The sequence below is a fragment of the Notothenia rossii genome (genome assembly GCF_949606895.1).
Source record: "Notothenia rossii genome assembly, chromosome: 7".
Lineage (NCBI taxonomy): Eukaryota > Metazoa > Chordata > Actinopteri > Perciformes > Nototheniidae > Notothenia > Notothenia rossii.
Window position 1 is genome coordinate 83,478,604 of NC_136905.1, and position 20,899 is coordinate 83,499,502.

The 20,899-nt window shown below is 41.6% G+C and overlaps 1 protein-coding gene across 2 annotated transcripts in view; it reads right to left on the reverse strand.

Annotated features, from left to right (window-relative positions):
- Positions 1 to 18,687, reverse strand: part of prkd1 (protein kinase D1) — a 65,117-nt gene extending 46,430 nt beyond the window's left edge. Inside the window, exons 1-5 of one of the 2 annotated variants that reach the window (XM_079691444.1) lie at positions 18,446 to 18,687; positions 16,562 to 16,693; positions 7,832 to 8,004; positions 4,539 to 4,562; positions 3,754 to 3,964 (exon numbers count right to left, since the gene is read on the reverse strand). In XM_079691444.1, the coding sequence (XP_079547570.1) occupies positions 3,754 to 3,964; positions 4,539 to 4,562; positions 7,832 to 8,004; positions 16,562 to 16,693; positions 18,446 to 18,530 (625 nt within the window). In that variant the 5' untranslated portion in view covers positions 18,531 to 18,687. The remainder of the gene's footprint in view (positions 1 to 3,753; positions 3,965 to 4,538; positions 4,563 to 7,831; positions 8,005 to 16,561; positions 16,694 to 18,445) is intronic. The other variant, XM_079691445.1, reaches the window with a different exon arrangement.
- Between the last annotated feature and the right edge of the window lie 2,212 nt (positions 18,688 to 20,899).

Consider the following 20,899-nt stretch of genomic DNA (forward strand, 5'->3'; position numbering starts at 1 on the left):
GGGTTATCAAGAATAACTTTGATCCAACGACCTTTTCCCTCTCTCTGCCTGTGTCTGTGTATTCTCTTGTTCCGATTAACCCAGCCAAATCTTTTTTCTTCTTTTGTATCTATATCTACGCTGGGATCCGGAGTCGAGGCTGATCCTGTTGCTATAGTCCGTGTCCTGCATCCTCTATCCTGAGTTCTGGATTAAGTCGTGGACTTCGGGGCGTGGCTGAACCGGTCTCAGCGGTCCTGCCTTGGGTCTCGTCATGCTGCCTCCCTGAATGCTCCCACAGGATTGTAGCTGACGTCCTCGTGGATTCATCTTCTTATTTCAGACACATGCATTTCCTAACATTTGGTCTACCTACCTATGCTGTAAAATATATTATCTGTTTGATTTCCACACGGCATCTATTGCACGTCTGTCCGTCCTGGGAGAGGGATCCCTCCTCTGTTGCTCTCCCTGAGGTTTATCCATGTTCCCCTTTAAACTGTGGGGTTTCTCTGGAAGTGTTTCCTTGTACGATGTGAGGGTCTAAGGACAGAGGGTCTAAGGACAGAGGGTCTAAGGACAGAGGGTGTCGTTTTTCTCATACTGATATTCTGAACAGTAGTAGTAGGCTATTTGTATTATATGTACGGCACTTTGGCTCGACCAAAAATCGTTTATAAATGTGCTATATAAATAAAACTTGATTTGATTTAAATGTATCACATATCAAGATATCAAAGTACCACGGCTAACTACACCACAGACAGGACAATAACTGACAAGACGGACAAAGGGAACATCACAGAGGGAGAGCATCATCCATGGCATCCACGATATACATGATACGCGGTATGTAGACCAGCCCGCACATACTGATATACATCAAATACGTAAAACATCACTTTAGAACTTTATTTTGGGTTTCCAATTATTTGAAAGGGTGGAGCTCTCCAGCACTTCAAGTCACCGCCACAAAGGGCCCCATGTTTTCATCTAGATATCCATTCTATGTATCATCATTGTTACGATGTGAGGTGCAGGTGAAAGAACGATACGTGGAGAGAGGGTTTTCTTGCAAAAAATAAACAGGCGTTTTATTCTTAGCCTTCATCATCATTCCCCAGAAACACAAACTGCATGTCTGGTGCTGCATTCACCACCAGCAAGGAACAAACACAAAGTGCCTCCTTCCCCTTTCTTCCCAACAACATTTATAGGAGACTGCCCGCCTTCCCACTCCAACCTGGCCAATCAGGTCATGGTTCTGAAAGCGGAGTGAAGGGTTAAATACAAAATTAAACACTGTTGTCTACATTTAATAAAACCCTAACGGCTTAAGTAAATTCATTATTGCATCAACATACATATTATACCTTCAAAAACAACAAGGTCTGCTTAAAACGGATAGTTTTTAACCTAATTGACATAAAATCACACATTTCCTGACCAATCGCGTCCAAGACTCCGCCTACTCATACGCCACATATAAGGAGTACTTTGAAAGCGTGCTCCCCCTTTGAGCACTGGGACAAGATGGCCTCCAGGTCTGAACAAAGGAAATGGTGATTACTTGGTGCTTGTGTATTTTACAGACTGACAAATTAATTTAGATGCATTTTATTAGTTTGTCTATGTAAACTGTTTTTATAACTTTAACTGAACTAAAGACAACTCTGAAAAAACGTGTACTACCTTTCTTAACAAACAAATAGTTAAGAGCCACATGTTAGTGAGGGAGTGTGTACGCTTCCTCACAATCTTGTAGAATAATCTTTCATCGGAGGAGATTTGGGTATTTCGTCCATCCATTCCTTAAAGGACATATCCCCTCTAGGTTCCCAATGTCGCACCGCTTTCCTACATCCAGTAATAAGTGCTATTCTGCACCATGAGATCTGACGTGCATTCAGACCACTTTCCTTTGGTACCATACCTAGCATGCAAAGCATTGGTCCCTGTGCCAGAGAGGAGGCCATTACTGTGTTAATGAAGGTAATAATCTTCAAGCATAAGATATGTATCACGGTGCATGAATACAACATGTGCAGAAGAGTGCCACATGAAGTATCACAGCTCCAACACAAGGGGAGCCTCTGAGTCCTAGCTTTGCCATTTTACTTGGAATCCAATATGTTCTATTGATGACTTTATAATTAATCAGACGTGTCTGTATTTCCCTTGAAACTTTAAACCATGACCCAATAATTTATCTCTTCCCCTATGTCCTTCTCCCTGCATCTCTTAAGGCCTACACATTTGGGTGGATGAGACTCCCTCATAAGGTTATAAAAGCATAACGTTTTAGTTTTTAAGTGCCAGTCTCTTTCTAAGCCTGACCTGTATCTCTGTTTTTATTTATTTATTTTTGACTACTTCCGGCATTGTTAGCAAATCTAGAGCGTCAGTGTTACGGGTGAGCGAAGCAAGCAGGAGCCAAATGCAGATAACACTGAAAATACCTTTATTTCAAGGATACACGGATAAACAGAACACTCCCCGGTGAACACAGTCACAAACGACAAACCAACAATGACAGACAGAAAAAACAGAACTTAAATACACACAGGACTAATCAAGGAAACAAGAGACAGGTGAGGAGGGAGGAGACAACACAGGGGCACCAGGTGAACACAATCAAGGAAACATGTAGGAGGGAACAGGTAGGAGGGAACACACAGAACTAAACAAGACAAAACACAACGCTGACAGAAAACCAAAGACAGATCTAGACAAGACAGAAACACAACGCAGACAGATCGTGACAGTCAGGATTGTCCCTAAAAACATATTTTCTAAGGGTTTTGGGCTTGAAAACTAACTATGTCATTAAAGTAACTTGTTGAACACACCAAATTAAACATTCCTTTATATTTACAAATCAGATTTCCATGAACTCCCTGATCCCATTGCTGGTCTCTAAAGGATGAAACCTTAAAGGTCCCCTATGCTACTGTTTTTCATCAATATATTACAGGTCTCAGATATATACAGAGCCTGTCTCTGATTGGCTGAAACACCAAACAGATCATCGCAGCATTTTTTATTTATTTATTCTACTCCGAAACTCCTATCCCCGCAGTTGTTTCTGACAGACAGTCTGTCGCACGGCGATGTCGTCATCACAACAAACGACATCATTCGACCAAACCTCCCGTTCGCTCTATCTACCTGAGGTCCCTGGCCTGTGCTGACAGTGTGCTGGTTTCTCCCTCCTTGTTCCCCCCAGCATCTATGAACAACCATGTGACATGTATGCTGCTGAATACCCACTCCCTCAACAAACAAAGCACTACTCATCCACGACATTATCACTGACAGAAGCATTGACATCCTATGCTTAACTGAGACATGGCAAAATCAGCAGGACTTTGTGACACTCAATCAAGCCACACCCCCCCGGGCTATCTGTACATCCAGAAGCCCCGCTCCCTGGGTCGTGGCGGTGGATTGGCTGTCATCCACCGAGCTGGCATCCTGGTTAAAGAACTCCCGGTACCTACTACCACCTCATTTGAGTGTGTTGTCTTCAAACTGTCTGGGTCCAGGTTGCCCTACCGCCCACCCAAAGCTTCCACTACTTTCCTGTCTGAGCTGTCTGAGTTACTCACCTCTCTCTGCTCCATGTCTCCATCAACTCTCCTGCTCGGTGATTTTAACATTCACGTGGACTCCAATAATTGCACATTCGCTGCTGAGTTCCTATCTGACCACCACGCCATCCTCTACACTGTTCCGATCCCTATTTTACAGAAGGGATGAACACAGGACGTTTACCTTTACACTGCAGGCCTTGTCTGAAGAGTCCTTTCAGCAGCTTCTTGCAGTGCTGGCAGATCGTGGGTCGGGTGTACGAGTGGATCAGGAAAGTGTGAGGAACTTTAACTTTGGACAGTAAGATCTTGTCTAGTTCGATGGGACGTCCGACGTACGACTGAGAGCTGGCACGACGCTCTCTCCCTGGGAAGTAATCCAACTGGGCTTTCTGCTGCACAGAGACACATATAAGCATTATTGGAATATACAATTGAAGCAGTAAAATGTTCAGAATGCTTTTTAAATGAAAAAAAGGCAAACTAACTTTTGCTAATCTTTAAATCAACAGTTTTACTTGACCAAAAATCCCGTGTTGTTATGCTAAAAACTCAAAGAGATTATTACTGGTTTTGGAAACAGATCAGGATTATTATTAATGGATTATACTATTCAAGTACTCAAAGTCAACTTTATTGTCAATCTTTCAGTTTGTGTGTACAGACAGAGAGATCGAAATACCGTTTCCCACAATCCAGAATACAAAAATACAAATATATATAAAAAGATGTATAAGCATATCTATAGATCCACAATAAACAGACTTTTTCAGAAAGCTTTTTAAATTGAAAAATGTCAAACTAACTTTTGCCAATCTTCAATTTTACTTGACCTAAAATCCCATGTCGTTATGCTAAACAATCTCAAAGAGATTATTACAGAGTTTGGATAACAGTGAACAAAAAACAAAAAAAAGTGTCACAATAAATCACTCTATTTCCCCCATTCACTATATCTCTTATATTTACCTCCATGCTGGGACTGACTGGAGACTGCAGCACAGAGAAAGACAACAAAAGAAAGAAAGAACAACAGTTAGAGCGTGATTGTTGTGAACAGAGGTGAGAGGTAGTGGAGTACAAATACTTTGTTACTGTACTTAAGTACATTTTTCTGGTGTCAGTACTTTAGTCCAATACCGGTACTTTCTACTTCTTACATGTTGAACTCAAATACCTGTACTTTCTACTTCTTACATGTTGAACTCAAATACCTGTACTTTCTACTTCTTACATGTTGAACACTAATACCTGTACTTTCTACTTCTTACATGTTGAACACAAATACCTGTACTTTCTACTTCTTACATGTTGAACTCAAATACCGGTACTTTCTACTTCTTACATGTTGAACTCAAATACCTGTACTTTCTACTTCTTACATGTTGAACACTAATACCTGTACTTTCTACTTCTTACATGTTGAACTCAAATACCTGTACTTTCTACTTCTTACATGTTGAACTCAAATACCTGTACTTTCTACTTCTCACATGTTGAACACAAATACCTGAACTTTCTACTTCTTACATGTTGAACACAAATACCTGTACTTTCTACTTCTCACATGTTGAACTCAAATACCTGTACTTTATACTTCTCACATGTTGAACACAAATACCTGTACTTTCTACTTCTTACATGTTGAACTCAAATACCTGTACTTTATACTTCTCACATGTTGAACACAAATACCTGTACTTTCTACTTCTTACATGTTGAACACAAATACCTGTACTTTCTACTTCTTACATGTTGAACTCAAATACCTGTACTTTATACTTCTCACATGTTGAACACAAATACCTGTACTTTCTACTTCTTACATGTTGAACCCAAATACCTGTACTTTCTACTTCTCACATGTTGAACACTAATACCTGTACTTTCTACTTCTTACATGTTGAACTCAAATACCTGTACTTTCTACTTCTCACATGTTGAACTCAAATACCTGTACTTTCTACTTCTTACATGTTGAACTCAAATACCTGTACTTTCTACTTCTCACATGTTGAACTCAAATACCTGTACTTTCTACTTCTTACATGTTGAACTCAAATACCTGTACTTTCTACTTCTCACATGTTGAACTCAAATACCTGTACTTTCTACTTCTTACATGTTGAACTCAAATACCTGTACTTTCTACTTCTTACATGTTGAACTCAAATACCTGTACTTTCTACTTCTTACATGTTGAACTCAAATACCTGTACTTTCTACTTCTTACATGTTGAACTCAAATACCTGTACTTTCTACTTCTCTCATTTTCCAAACAGGCTGGTTCCTTTAGTCTGAATGTGTGTTTGGTGGCGTGATCATTATTATTTAGAGTCATTGCGTGCCTATTGATTTGAACACGATCCGTGTATCCATCATTTCCTGGTCTTCTCTAAAGAAGAGGGACCAATGAAAACGTTGTCATGTTGCCGTTGGTCACCATGGAAACATTCATTAGCTAACAATGACATTATTGTTCTATTAATATAAAGGGAGGTCAGGTACTCTTTAAAACAGCTGCTAGTTATGGGTACTTTTTACTGAAGTACATTTCAAAGCCTCTTTACTTTGACTTGAGTAAAGAAGTTTAGTCAGTACTTCTACTTTCACCAGAGTATTTTTAAACACGAGTATCTGTACTTCTACTTGAGTAAAGGATGTGTGTACTTTGCCATCTCTGGTTGTGATTAAAGAACACTTCACTGATAAGCCAGTTGAATTGAGCATCTTACATTTTCAGACACCAAAAGTGTTTTGTGTTTTAAAGATTTGTTAAAGGGTTATTTGTCAACCCATCTGACTGAAAGGTAAACCAGGAGTATCTATAGTAAGACATATATTTAGTTTACAACTAGGTGGTTTAAGACAACAGTCTTAACTCATCAGTTAGGGATCTGAGCATTTTCTATGTTCTTATCTTTTGCTGTTTCCTGAACATATGTTTCATTTGCATCATCAAGTGTGGACCTGTGTGTTTCCGTCATCTTGTAGCATTAATCATCACCACCAACAAAAGCACTTTCACACGAATAATTAGGAGCCTTTTTGCAGGGATCTGTTCCTCTCAGCTGTCATGGTAATTGGTAGCACGATTAAAGCCTGCTGTCCACAGATGGCAAAATCGCAATTGCAAGCTAAAAAAACAGAAGCTGCTTTTGTCTCGGACTGAATGATGTCAAGAAGCATTGTTAAAAAGAATCACAGTGCATTTTGATGATATAACACAGAGATTGTTAATACAAATGTTTTGCTGTCCAGATGTTCATTCGATTATTCAAACGTTTAATCATAATTTAAAGATCGAATGAACGTCTGTGTACTGAAAAAAGCATTTGTTCTACATTGTTAACTAGGCAGAGAGGGCAAAGTACACACTTCCTTTACTCAAGTAGAAGTACAGATACTCGTGTTTAAAAATACTCTGGTGAAAGTAGAAGTACTGACTAAACTTCTTCACTCAAGTGAAAGTAAAGAACTTTGAAATGTACTTCAGTAAAAAGTACCCATAACTAGCAGCTGTTTTTAAAGAGTACCTGACCTCCCTTTATATTAAGAGAACAATAATGTCATTGTTAGCTAATGAATGTTTCCATGGTGACCAACGGCAACATGACAACGTTTCCATTGGTCCCTCTTCTTTAGAGAAGACCAGGAAATGATGGACACACAGTGCGTGTTCAAATCAATAGGCACGCAATGACTCTAAATAATAATGATCACGCCTCCAAACACACATTCAGACTAAAGGAACCAGCCTGTTTGGAAAATGAGAGAAGTAGAAAGTACAGGTATTTGTGTTCAACATGTAAGAAGTAGAAAGTACAGGTATTTGTGTTCAACATGTAAGAAGTAGAAAGTACAAGTATTTGTGTTCAACATGTAAGAAGTAGAAAGTACAGGTATTTGTGTTCAACATGTAAGAAGTAGAAAGTACAAGTATTTGAGTTCAACATGTAAGAAGTAGAAAGTACAGGTATTTGAGTTCAACATGTAAGAAGTAGAAAGTACAGGTATTTGTGTTCAACATGTAAGAAGTAGAAAGTACAGGTATTTGAGTTCAACGTGTAAGAAGTAGAAAGTAAAAAGTGGTCAGAAAGATAAGTAGTGGAGTAAAGTACTGATACCAGAAACATGTACTTTAACAAAGTATTTGTACTCCAGTACTCTGTAACTAGGTGGTGCACCAACAAAACGTTTCAAGTCCTCCAGAAATCCCCATATAGACATGTTTAAGATGAACTCTATATTATCCACTGACCAGTAACGCCTCATCGGTGTAATGGGGGGGTGAGGGCTCGGCAGAAAGGGGGCGTCCGAGGTTTATAAGCCCTCCTGTCAGGGAAACATTGGAGGAGCGACGCCTCCTCCTCACTCCACTGCAGTTATTTGGGATTTTAAAGGCACAACGCTTGTGATAGTTCAGTCCGCAGCCTGGACAGAAAGAAAGACAACCACACTGGAAACAATGCTGCTCCAAAAACAGGTTAAAGGTCCCCTGTGATCACAGCTCTCAGATATATACAGAGCCTGTCTCTGATTGGCTGAAACACCAAACAGATCATTGCAGGATTACCCATAATCCCCTCTGTTTCAGCCCTGTTTCCAAAGTGCTGATTCTCTGTCTGTTACTTTAGATGAAAATAAGGAGCCCCTCCCCACGCCCCTCTGAGAGACATTTGGTTACAAAGAACTCAATGGAGCTCTAGTAGGAGATTCAGGTGATAAGGGGGGGGGGGGGGGGGTTACCTTGGTTGCTGATTGGCTAATGGTTACACAAGACAAAACATCGTTATGACATCATAAAGTGGCCAAAATCTGATCAGCTCATTTTCAGACAGGTTTTTATAGAAATAGATCAAAAAGAGAGAGAATCTCAGAGGGGACACATGTTGATGTAGAAGAGACATGGAGAAGAGGGGACACATGTTGATGTAGAAGAGACATGGAGAAGAGGGGACACATGTTGATGTAGAAGAGACATGAAGAAGAGGGGACACATGTTGATGTAGAAGAGACATGAAGAAGAGGGGACACATGTTGATGTAGAAGAGACATGAAGAAGAGGGGACACATGTTGATGTAGAAGAGACATGAAGAAGAGGGGACACATGTTGATGTAGAAGAGACATGAAGAAGAGGGGACACATGTTGATGTAGAAGAGACATGAAGAAGAGGGGACACATGTTGATGTAGAAGAGACATGAAGAAGAGAGGACACATGTTGATGTAGAAGAGACATGGAGAAGAGGGGACACATGTTGATGTAGAAGAGACATGAAGAAGAGGGGACACATGTTGATGTAGAAGAGACATGAAGAAGAGGGGACACATGTTGATGTAGAAGAGACATGAAGAAGAGAGGACACATGTTGATGTAGAAGAGACATGAAGAAGAGGGGACACATGTTGATGTAGAGGAGACATGAAGGAGAGGGGACACATGTTGATGTAGAAGAGACATGGAGAAGAGGGGACACATGTTGATGTAGAAGAGACATGAAGAAGAGGGGACACATGTTGATGTAGAAGAGACATGAAGAAGAGGGGACACATGTTGATGTAGAAGAGACATGAAGAAGAGTGGACACATGTTGATGTAGAAGAGACATGAAGAAGAGAGGACACATGTTGATGTAGAAGAGACATGAAGAAGAGGGGACACATGTTGATGTAGAAGAGACATGAAGAAGAGGGGACACATGTTGATGTAGAGGAGACATGAAGGAGAGGGGACACATGTTGATGTAGAAGAGACATGAAGAAGAGAGGACACATGTTGATGTAGAAGAGACATGAAGAAGAGGGGACACATGTTGATGTAGAAGAGACATGAAGAAGAGGGGACACATGTTGATGTAGAGGAGACATGAAGGAGAGGGGACACATGTTGATGTAGAAGAGACATGAAGAAGAGGGGACACATGGTGATGTAGAAGAGACATGAAGAAGAGGGGACACATGTTGATGTAGAAGAGACATGAAGAAGAGGGGACACATGTTGATGTAGAAGAGACATGAAGAAGAGGGGACACATGTTGATGTAGAAGAGACATGAAGAAGAGGGGACACATGTCGATGAAGAAGAGACATGGAGAAGAGGGGACACATGTCGATGAAGAAGAGACATGAAGAAGAGGGGACACATGTTGATGTAGAAGAGACATGGAGAAGAGGGGACACATGTTGATGTAGAAGAGACATGGAGAAGAGGGGACACATGTTGATGTAGAAGAGACATGGAGAAGAGGGGACACATGTTGATGTAGAAGAGACATAGAGAAGAGGGGACACATGTTGATGTAGAAGAGACATGGAGAAGAGGGGACACATGTTGATGTAGAAGAGACATAGAGAAGAGGGGACACATGTTGATGAAGAAGAGACATGAAGAAGAGGGGACACATGTTGATGTAGAAGAGACATGAAGAAGAGGGGACACATGTTGATGTAGAAGAGACATGGAGAAGAGGGGACACATGTTGATGTAGAAGAGACATTAAGAAGAGGGGACACATGTTGATGTAGAAGAGACATGAAGAAGAGGGGACACATGTTGATGTAGAAGAGACATGGAGAAGAGGGGACACATGTTGATGTAGAAGAGACATGAAGAAGAGGGGACACATGTTGATGTAGAAGAGACATGAAGAAGAGGGGACACATGTTGATGTAGAAGAGACATGGAGAAGAGGGGACACATGTTGATGTAGAAGAGACATGGAGAAGAGGGGACACATGTTGATGTAGAAGAGACATGGAGAAGAGGGGACACATGTTGATGTAGAAGAGACATGGAGAAGAGGGGACACATGTTGATGTAGAAGAGACATGAAGAAGAGGGGACACATGTTGATGTAGAAGAGACATGGAGAAGAGGGGACACATGTTGATGTAGAAGAGACATGGAGAAGAGGGGACACATGTTGATGTAGAAGAGACATGAAGAAGAGGGGACACATGTTGATGTAGAGAGACATGGAGAAGAGGGGACACATGTTGATGTAGAAGAGACATGAAGAAGAGGGGACACATGTTGATGTAGAAGAGACATGAAGAAGAGGGGACACATGTTGATGTAGAAGAGACATGAAGAAGAGGGGACACATGTTTATGTAGAAGAGACATGAAGAAGAGGGGACACATGTTGATGTAGAAGAGACATGAAGAAGAGGGGATACATGTTGATGTAGAAGAGACATGGAGAAGAGGGGACACATGTTGATGTAGAAGAGACATGGAGAAGAGGGGACACATGTTGATGTAGAAGAGACATGAAGAAGAGGGGACACATGTTGATGTAGAAGAGACATGAAGAAGAGGGGACACATGTTGATGTAGAAGAGACATGAAGAAGAGGGGACACATGTTGATGTAGAAGAGACATGGAGAAGAGGGGACACATGTTGATGTAGAAGAGACATGAAGAAGAGGGGACACATGTTGATGTAGAAGAGACATGGAGAAGAGGGGACACATGTTGATGTAGAGGGGACACATGTTGATGTAGAAGAGACATGGAGAAGAGGGGACACATGTTGATGTAGAAGAGACATGAAGAAGAGGGGACACATGTTGATGTAGAAGAGACATGGAGAAGAGGGGACACATGTTGATGTAGAAGAGACATGGAGAAGAGGGGACACATGTTGATGTAGAAGAGACATGGAGAAGAGGGGACACATGTTGATGTAGAAGAGACATGGAGAAGACGGGACACATGTTGATGTAGAAGAGACATGGAGAAGAGGGGAAACATGTTGATGTAGAAGAGACATGAAGAAGAGGGGACACATGTTGATGTAGAAGAGACATGAAGAAGAGGGGACACATGTTGATGTAGAAGAGACATGAAGAAGAGGGGACACATGTTGATGTAGAAGAGACATGGAGAAGAGGGGACACATGTTGATGTAGAAGAGACATGGAGAAGAGGGGACACATGTTGATGTAGAAGAGACATGGAGAAGAGGGGACACATGTTGATGTAGAAGAGACATGGAGAAGAGGGGACACATGTTGATGTAGAAGAGACATGGAGAAGAGGGGACACATGTTGATGTAGAAGAGACATGGAGAAGAGGGGACACATGTTGATGTAGAAGAGACATGGAGAAGACGGGACACATGTTGATGTAGAAGAGACATGGAGAAGAGGGGAAACATGTTGATGTAGAAGAGACATGAAGAAGAGGGGACACATGTTGATGTAGAAGAGACATGAAGAAGAGGGGACACATGTTGATGTAGAAGAGACATGAAGAAGAGGGGACACATGTTGATGTAGAAGAGACATGGAGAAGAGGGGACACATGTTGATGTAGAAGAGACATGAAGAAGAGGGGACACATGTTGATGAAGAAGAGACATGAAGAAGAGGGGACACATGTTGATGTAGAAGAGACATGAAGAAGAGGGGACACATGTTGATGTAGAAGAGACATGAAGAAGAGGGGACACATGTTGATGTAGAAGAGACATGAAGAAGAGGGGACACATGTTGATGTAGAAGAGACATGGAGAAGAGGGGACACATGTTGATGTAGAAGAGACATGGAGAAGAGGGGACACATGTTGATGTAGAAGAGACATGAAGAAGAGGGGACACATGTTGATGTAGAAGAGACATGGAGAAGAGGGGACACATGTTGATGTAGAAGAGACATGGAGAAGAGGGGACACATGTTGATGTAGAGGAGACATGGAGAAGAGGGGACACATGTTGATGTAGAGGAGACATGGAGAAGAGGGGACACATGTTGATGTAGAAGAGACATGGAGAAGAGGGGACACATGTTGATGTAGAAGAGACATGGAGAAGAGGGGACACATGTTGATGTAGAAGAGACATGGAGAAGACGGGACACATGTTGATGTAGAAGAGACATGGAGAAGAGGGGACACATGTTGATGTAGAAGAGACATGAAGAAGAGGGGACACATGTTGATGTAGAAGAGACATGGAGAAGAGGGGACACATGTTGATGTAGAAGAGACATGGAGAAGAGGGGACACATGTTGATGTAGAAGAGACATGGAGAAGAGGGGACACATGTTGATGTAGAAGAGACATGGAGAAGAGGGGACACATGTTGATGTAGAAGAGACATGGAGAAGAGGGGACACATGTTGATGTAGAAGAGACATGGAGAAGAGGGGACACATGTTGATGTAGAAGAGACATGGAGAAGAGGGGACACATGTTGATGTAGAAGAGACATGGAGAAGACGGGACACATGTTGATGTAGAAGAGACATGGAGAAGACGGGACACATGTTGATGTAGAAGAGACATGGAGAAGACGGGACACATGTTGATGTAGAAGAGACATGGAGAAGACGGGACACATGTTGATGTAGAAGAGACATGGAGAAGAGGGGACACATGTTGATGTAGAAGAGACATGAAGAAGAGGGGACACATGTTGATGTAGAAGAGACATGAAGAAGAGGGGACACATGTTGATGTAGAAGAGACATGAAGAAGAGGGGACACATGTTGATGTAGAAGAGACATGGAGAAGACGGGACACATGTTGATGTAGAAGAGACATGGAGAAGACGGGACACATGTTGATGTAGAAGAGACATGGAGAAGAGGGGACACATGTTGATGTAGAAGAGACATGAAGAAGAGGGGACACATGTTGATGTAGAAGAGACATGAAGAAGAGGGGACACATGTTGATGTAGAAGAGACATGAAGAAGAGGGGACACATGTTGATGTAGAAGAGACATGAAGAAGAGGGGACACATGTTGATGTAGAAGAGACATGAAGAAGAGGGGATACATGTTGATGAAGAAGAGACATGAAGAAGAGGGGACACATGTTGATGTAGAAGAGACATGAAGAAGAGGGGACACATGTTGATGTAGAAGAGACATGAAGAAGAGGGGACACATGTTGATGTAGAAGAGACACGAAGAAGAGGGGACACATGTTGATGTAGAAGAGACACGAAGTAGAGGGGACACATGTTGATGTAGGAGAGACATGAAGAAGAGGGGACACATGTTGATGTAGAAGAGACATGAAGAAGAGGGGACACATGTTGATGTAGAAGAGACATGAAGAAGAGGGGACACATGTTGATGTAGAAGAGACATGGAGAAGAGGGGACACATGTTGATGTAGAAGAGACATGAAGAAGAGGGGACACATGTTGATGTAGAAGAGACATGAAGTAGAGGGGACACATGTTGATGTAGGAGAGACATGAAGAAGAGGGGACACATGTTGATGTAGAAGAGACATGGAGAAGAGGGGACACATGTTGATGTAGAAGAGACATGGAGAAGAGGGGACACATGTTGATGTAGAAGAGACATGAAGAAGAGGGGACACATGTTGATGTAGAAGAGACATGGAGAAGAGGGGACACATGTTGATGTAGAGGAGACATGGAGAAGAGGGGACACATGTTGATGTAGAAGAGACATGAAGAAGAGGGGACACATGTTGATGTAGAAGAGACATGAAGAAGAGGGGACACATGTTGATGTAGAAGAGACATGAAGAAGAGGGGACACATGTTGATGTAGAAGAGACATGGAGAAGAGGGGACACATGTTGATGTAGAAGAGACATGAAGAAGAGGGGACACATGTAGAAGAGACATGAAGAAGAGGGGACACAGGTTGATGTAGAAGACACATGAAGAAGAGGGGACACATGTTGATGTAGAAGAGACATGAAGAAGAGGGGACACATGTTGATGTAGAAGAGACACGAAGAAGAGGGGACACATGTTGATGTAGAAGAGACATGGAGAAGAGGGGACACATGTTGATGTAGAAGAGACATGAAGAAGAGGGGACACATGTTGATGTAGAAGAGACATGAAGAAGAGGGGACACATGTTGATGTAGAAGAGACATGAAGAAGAGGGGACACATGTTGATGTAGAAGAGACATGGAGAAGACGGGACACATGTTGATGTAGAAGAGACATGGAGAAGACGGGACACATGTTGATGTAGAAGAGACATGGAGAAGAGGGGACACATGTTGATGTAGAAGAGACATGAAGAAGAGGGGACACATGTTGATGTAGAAGAGACATGAAGAAGAGGGGACACATGTTGATGTAGAAGAGACATGAAGAAGAGGGGACACATGTTGATGTAGAAGAGACATGAAGAAGAGGGGATACATGTTGATGTAGAAGAGACATGAAGAAGAGGGGACACATGTTGATGTAGAAGAGACATGAAGTAGAGGGGACACATGTTGATGTAGGAGAGACATGAAGAAGAGGGGACACATGTTGATGTAGAAGAGACATGAAGAAGAGGGGACACATGTTGATGTAGAAGAGACATGAAGAAGAGGGGACACATGTTGATGTAGAAGAGACATGGAGAAGAGGGGACACATGTTGATGTAGAAGAGACATGAAGAAGAGGGGACACATGTTGATGTAGAAGAGACATGAAGTAGAGGGGACACATGTTGATGTAGGAGAGACATGAAGAAGAGGGGACACATGTTGATGTAGAAGAGACATGGAGAAGAGGGGACACATGTTGATGTAGAAGAGACATGGAGAAGAGGGGACACATGTTGATGTAGAAGAGACATGAAGAAGAGGGGACACATGTTGATGTAGAAGAGACATGGAGAAGAGGGGACACATGTTGATGTAGAAGAGACATGGAGAAGAGGGGACACATGTTGATGTAGAAGAGACATGGAGAAGAGGGGACACATGTTGATGTAGAGGAGACATGGAGAAGAGGGGACACATGTTGATGTAGAGGAGACATGGAGAAGAGGGGACACATGTTGATGTAGAAGAGACATGGAGAAGAGGGGACACATGTTGATGTAGAAGAGACATGAAGAAGAGGGGACACATGTTGATGTAGAAGAGACATGAAGAAGAGGGGACACATGTTGATGTAGAAGAGACATGAAGAAGAGGGGACACATGTTGATATAGAAGAGACATGAAGAAGAGGGGACACATGTTGATGTAGAAGAGACATGAAGAAGAGGGGACACATGTTGATGTAGAAGAGACATGAAGAAGAGGGGACACATGTTGATGTAGAAGAGACATGAAGAAGAGGGGACACATGTTGATGTAGAAGAGACATGAAGAAGAGGGGACACATGTTGATGTAGAAGAGACATGGAGAAGAGGGGACACATGTTGATGTAGAAGAGACATGAAGAAGAGGGGACACATGTTGATGTAGAAGAGACATGAAGAAGAGGGGACACATGTTGATGTAGAAGAGACATGGAGAAGAGGGGACACATGTTGATGTAGAAGAGACATGAAGAAGAGGGGACACATGTTGATGTAGAAGAGACATGAAGAAGAGGGGACACATGTTGATGTAGAAGAGACATGAAGAAGAGGGGACACATGTTGATGTAGAAGAGACATGGAGAAGAGGGGACACATGTTGATGTAGAAGAGACATGAAGAAGAGGGGACACATGTAGAAGAGACATGAAGAAGAGGGGACACAGGTTGATGTAGAAGACACATGAAGAAGAGGGGACACATGTTGATGTAGAAGAGACATGAAGAAGAGAGGACACATGTTGATGTAGAAGAGACACGAAGAAGAGGGGACACATGTTGATGTAGAAGAGACATGGAGAAGAGGGGACACATGTTGATGTAGAAGAGACATGAAGAAGAGGGGACACATGTTGATGTAGAAGAGACATGCAGAAGAGGGGACACATGTTGATGTAGAAGAGACATGGAGAAGAGGGGACACATGTTGATGTAGAAGAGACATGAAGAAGAGGGGACACATGTTGATGTAGAAGAGACATGGAGAAGAGGGGACACATGTTGATGTAGAAGAGACATGGAGAAGTGGATTTTGCGTAATAATTGACCTTTAAACCGATGCAATCCACTCTCATAAACAGAACGCTCAATCTAAGAAGGACACACATTTGAAAGTCAATAAAACAAACTATTATGAACTAATATAATCAGTAATATTGTCAGTAGAGGTGTACCTTCACACTTGAGTCCCTGCCGGACGAGTCCCCACAGCATCTCTCCACAGTGATCACAGAAGGTTGGAGCTCGGTACGAGTGAACGAACAGGCAGTGAGGACGGATCTGGAAGTCCTCCACCGTGGCTGAAGCTGAAGGAAACAAAAGACGTGAGGACGTGAGTCAAACACCTTGAAAAACCATGTTGTCAACTGTTTGGAGACGTCTCATTCCACATTTTCCAGAATGTTTTAAATCAGGCACAGAGTCGAACAGCTGCTCATCAACTGGGCCGGTGGCCATAATATCCAAAACACCCTCCAGCTGTTTTCACAAGAACTCAGTTGGGCACTTTTGGCAGAATCAAGAGCTCCCGCAGACAAACCCGGAACAAAACTGTGTGAAAACCCAAAAGTAAACCCAGATCAGTTATACTAATTATAAGGGAATATTTCTGTCTTACTCCTAAGTGTCAAAGAATAATTATTCCTTACTCCTAAGTAGGGCCGGGACTTTAACGCGTTAATTAAGATGAATTAATTACACAAAAATTAACGCATTTTAATCGCACTTATTCTTGCACCGCGGAACGTTTCTCACTGGATGAGTTTCAGGGGTACCGATTATACTGGAGCACCAACTAACGTTCATGACTTCAAACAACAACAAACCACAGTGAACAATAGTCAAACGTGAACGAAGAAGCTGATGAGACCGCTTTGGTTGGCCCCGTGGATGGGACATTTTGTTTTAAAAAACGGACGGATGGAAGCGTCGATAAGAGCACGGTTGTTTTGCAAATTATGCAAAAAGGAATTCGCATATCACCGCAGCACATCAAGCCTCAAGTATCACCTCAATGCTAAACATATAGCAGCTAGCGTGGAAGCTAGCGTGGACGTTAGCCCGACTCGGAGTACAAGGACCCACACCCAATTCGCGTTGATCAAACAGTGGCCTATGCAACAGAGAGATTTTATTTGTCATCAGGATATTGGAAGAATAGGAGGGATTGAGGTCAATCACTGGAACTTTTTTATTTGATTTTAAATGGTACACTTTATGTTGAACTGTTTATTACGTTGTTGGTGCAACTGGCACTTTATGTTGAACTGTTTATTGTTTTGGCCAAGGTTATTGAGAGAGTTGGACTGAAATTGATTAGATTTTTTAAATCAACTGTTGGTAAATCAACAAAGTCTGTTATGGCCTCTGAAGCAACAGAGAGATGTTTTCTAATAGTCAGGGTTTCCAATGTTCTGAATGTACTTGAAAGTATTGTGTTTTACTTAAAAAATAAAGTGTTATAGTTTACAGAAGGTCTACCTACCTATAGGCTACCTGAATCTCTGAAATGTACTATATTCCTAAATATGCTATTGCTACACTTTATGGCAAAAATGTCACTTTTCTGTTGGTCTTGGTTAAGGACCACTTTGAAACAAATAAACAATGTTTTGTTGCTTAAGCTTATGTATTCAGTCATTATTCAATGGTATACTAAAATCCATGTGAAAAAAATTGCTTCTCACTGTTCTCAGGTCAGATATTTATATGTGATTAAAAATGCGATTAATTGCGATTAATTGATTACAAAGCCTCTAATTAATTAGATTAATTTGTTTAATCGAGTCCCGGCCCTACTCCTAAGATATTTAACCTCATTCTGTGTGTTGACATTTACGACCATCCCTGCTTCTAATCTCCCGTAAGGAATGTGTTAATGCAGTCGTATGTTGACACTAGGTTTTATGGCCTGACCTGGTGGGCACAGGGGGGGGGTGGGCTTCTCCTGTGTCTGCAGATGTTTACGCCCATCCCCAATATGTGGATTTGACTTTCTGTAAACTAGTTAAAAAGGTCTATCGAGAGATAGGCTGGACAGAATTGACATGACAACCCACCCGTGCAGTCAGAACCTTTTGCTGCTGTGATTTGTGATTTGAGTTCTCCGGCCGTTGACTTGTAATAAATATCAGTGTTTGACATCAAAGCTCCAACTCTCCTCGTGTCTCTCAGAAGTTTCCCTGACACTAATCTAAAAGTCTAAAAGTTTGATTCACAAACTGCCTACAAAGTAAAAAGATGATGTATAGAAAACTAATCTCATTAAAACGGATGAAAGTTGAGTCACATGTTTTAATGAGAAACCATCTGGTTCAAAGTAAGAAGTTTAAATGAGCTGCGCAAAAATGTACGTATCAATCATTTCCTGATTCGTGAGCATCTGTTTTTCTCAGAGTCCAGTGTCAACAACAACAGCTGACAGCCCAGATGCAAACAACAACATTTGATTTGTTCTGAGGTGTTTCTCAATGAAAATGAAGACTGTCGGTCTCGTCATAATTGTCATATTTTCTCAGATAACAAACAAAATAGTTGATTCCTAACTTTGATAAATGTTATTCGTAAAAGACGATTTTTCTACATTTTAGAGAAGTCAAAATTTCAAATGTTGAATGTGGTTCGATGGCCCTACAGGTGCTTTCACTTAGCGTGTCTGATTAGACCTCTTCTCAGTGTGTGTGTGTGTGTGTGTGTGTGTGTGTGTGTGTGTGTGTGTGTGTGTGTGTGTGTGTGTGTGTGTGTGTGTGTGTGTGTGTGTGTGTGTGTGTGTGTGTGTCGCTTCATTAGCATTTCACACTCTGTTAGATTAGTTGCACCTGTTAGGGCGGACACTCTTTTCGCTTCTTACGTGTAGTTTGCAGACTTTTCAGGATGCGTCCTCCCAACATGACACCTTTGTGGAGGTGCAGGGCAACTCTGACTAATAAAGGAACTATCTTTAAAACCTCAAACCTTTCTTTCAGTCCAAACATGTTGAAAGAATATAGATAACGAACGAACATCGCCAGAGTTCCCGTAACGAGCCAGAGATGGCGGGAGAAAAGGGGAGGGTGAACAGAACAGCGGAGACAAAGAGTAATGAATGGGTTGTTAGCGGGTATTTTGTAAATGTTTTGGAGGCCTGAGAGGCTCTTATCTCGCGCAGATGGACCAAGTGTTCTCCGGTTGGCCAGCAGCCTTGGCAAAGAAACGACGGGTAGTTTGGGATATAATCTTTCCCCCTCCTCTATGTCTCTCTCTCTGCATGCATTCCCGAAAACTCTCTTGAATGTTTCCTTCCACGCACACACACATGCACACAGTTGTGGTCCTCCAGCAGAATGCGGCTCTGATTAGACATTCTGCCGCAGGAAATTACCTCCATTTATTCAAATTATTGTTTATGCCTTTTGTTTGGAGGGCCAACATACGTTTGGAAGTCTGAACAAGCTGTTCCCAAACTGTTATTATATGCTTCAGAAAATGACGTGTGTGTGTGTGTGTGTGTGTGTGTGTGTGTGTGTGTGTGTGTGTGTGTGTGTGTGTGTGTGTGTGTGTGTGTGTGTGTGTGAGGGTTTCCTAGGTAGTCCTTGTCTAAATATAAAAGCCTGTGTTTATGTGTGCTGAGATTAAATGTGCGCTCGCTGCTGGCTTGTTAACCAACAGCCAGAAAACAAACAGTGCGGGTGGAGGAACTGTAAACCTCAGCGTGTGGTGGAGTGATTATAACTATTGTGTTTTACATGCTTACCTCAACAGTCAATATGCACAACAATGACTCGAAATAATAATGATCACGCCACCAAACGCAGATTAAAACTAAAGTGTTTTGCAAATGTAAGAAGTAGAAAGTACAGGTATTTGAGTTCAACATGTAAGAAGTAGAAAGTACAGGTATTTGTGTTCAACATGTAAGAAGTAGAAAGTACAGGTATTTGAGTTCAACATGTAAGAAGTAGAAAGTACAGGTATTTGTGTTCAACATGTAAGAAGTAGAAAGTACAGGTATTTGAGTTCAACATGTAAGAAGTGGAAAGTACAGGTATTTGAGTTCAACATGTAAGAAGTAGAAAGTACAGGTATTTGAGTTCAACATGTAAGAAGTAGAAAGTACAGGTATTTGAGTTCAACATGTAAGAAGTAGAAAGTACAGGTATTTGAGTTCAACATGTGAGAAGTAGAAAGTACAGGTATTTGTGTTCAACATGTAAGAAGTAGAAAGTACAGGTATTTGAGTTCAACATGTGAGAAGTAGAAAGTACAGGTATTTGTGTTCAACATGTAAGAAGTAGAAAGTACAGGTATTTGTGTTCAACATGTAAGAAGTAGAAAGTACAGGTATTTGAGTTCAACATGTAAGAAGTAGAAAGTACAGGTATTTGAGTTCAACATGTAAGAAGTAGAAAGTACAGGTATTTGTGTTCAACATGTAAGAAGTAGAAAGTACAGGTATTTGAGTTCAACATGTGAGAAGTAGAAAGTACAGGTATTTGAGTTCAACATGTAAGAAGTAGAAAGTACAGGTATTTGGG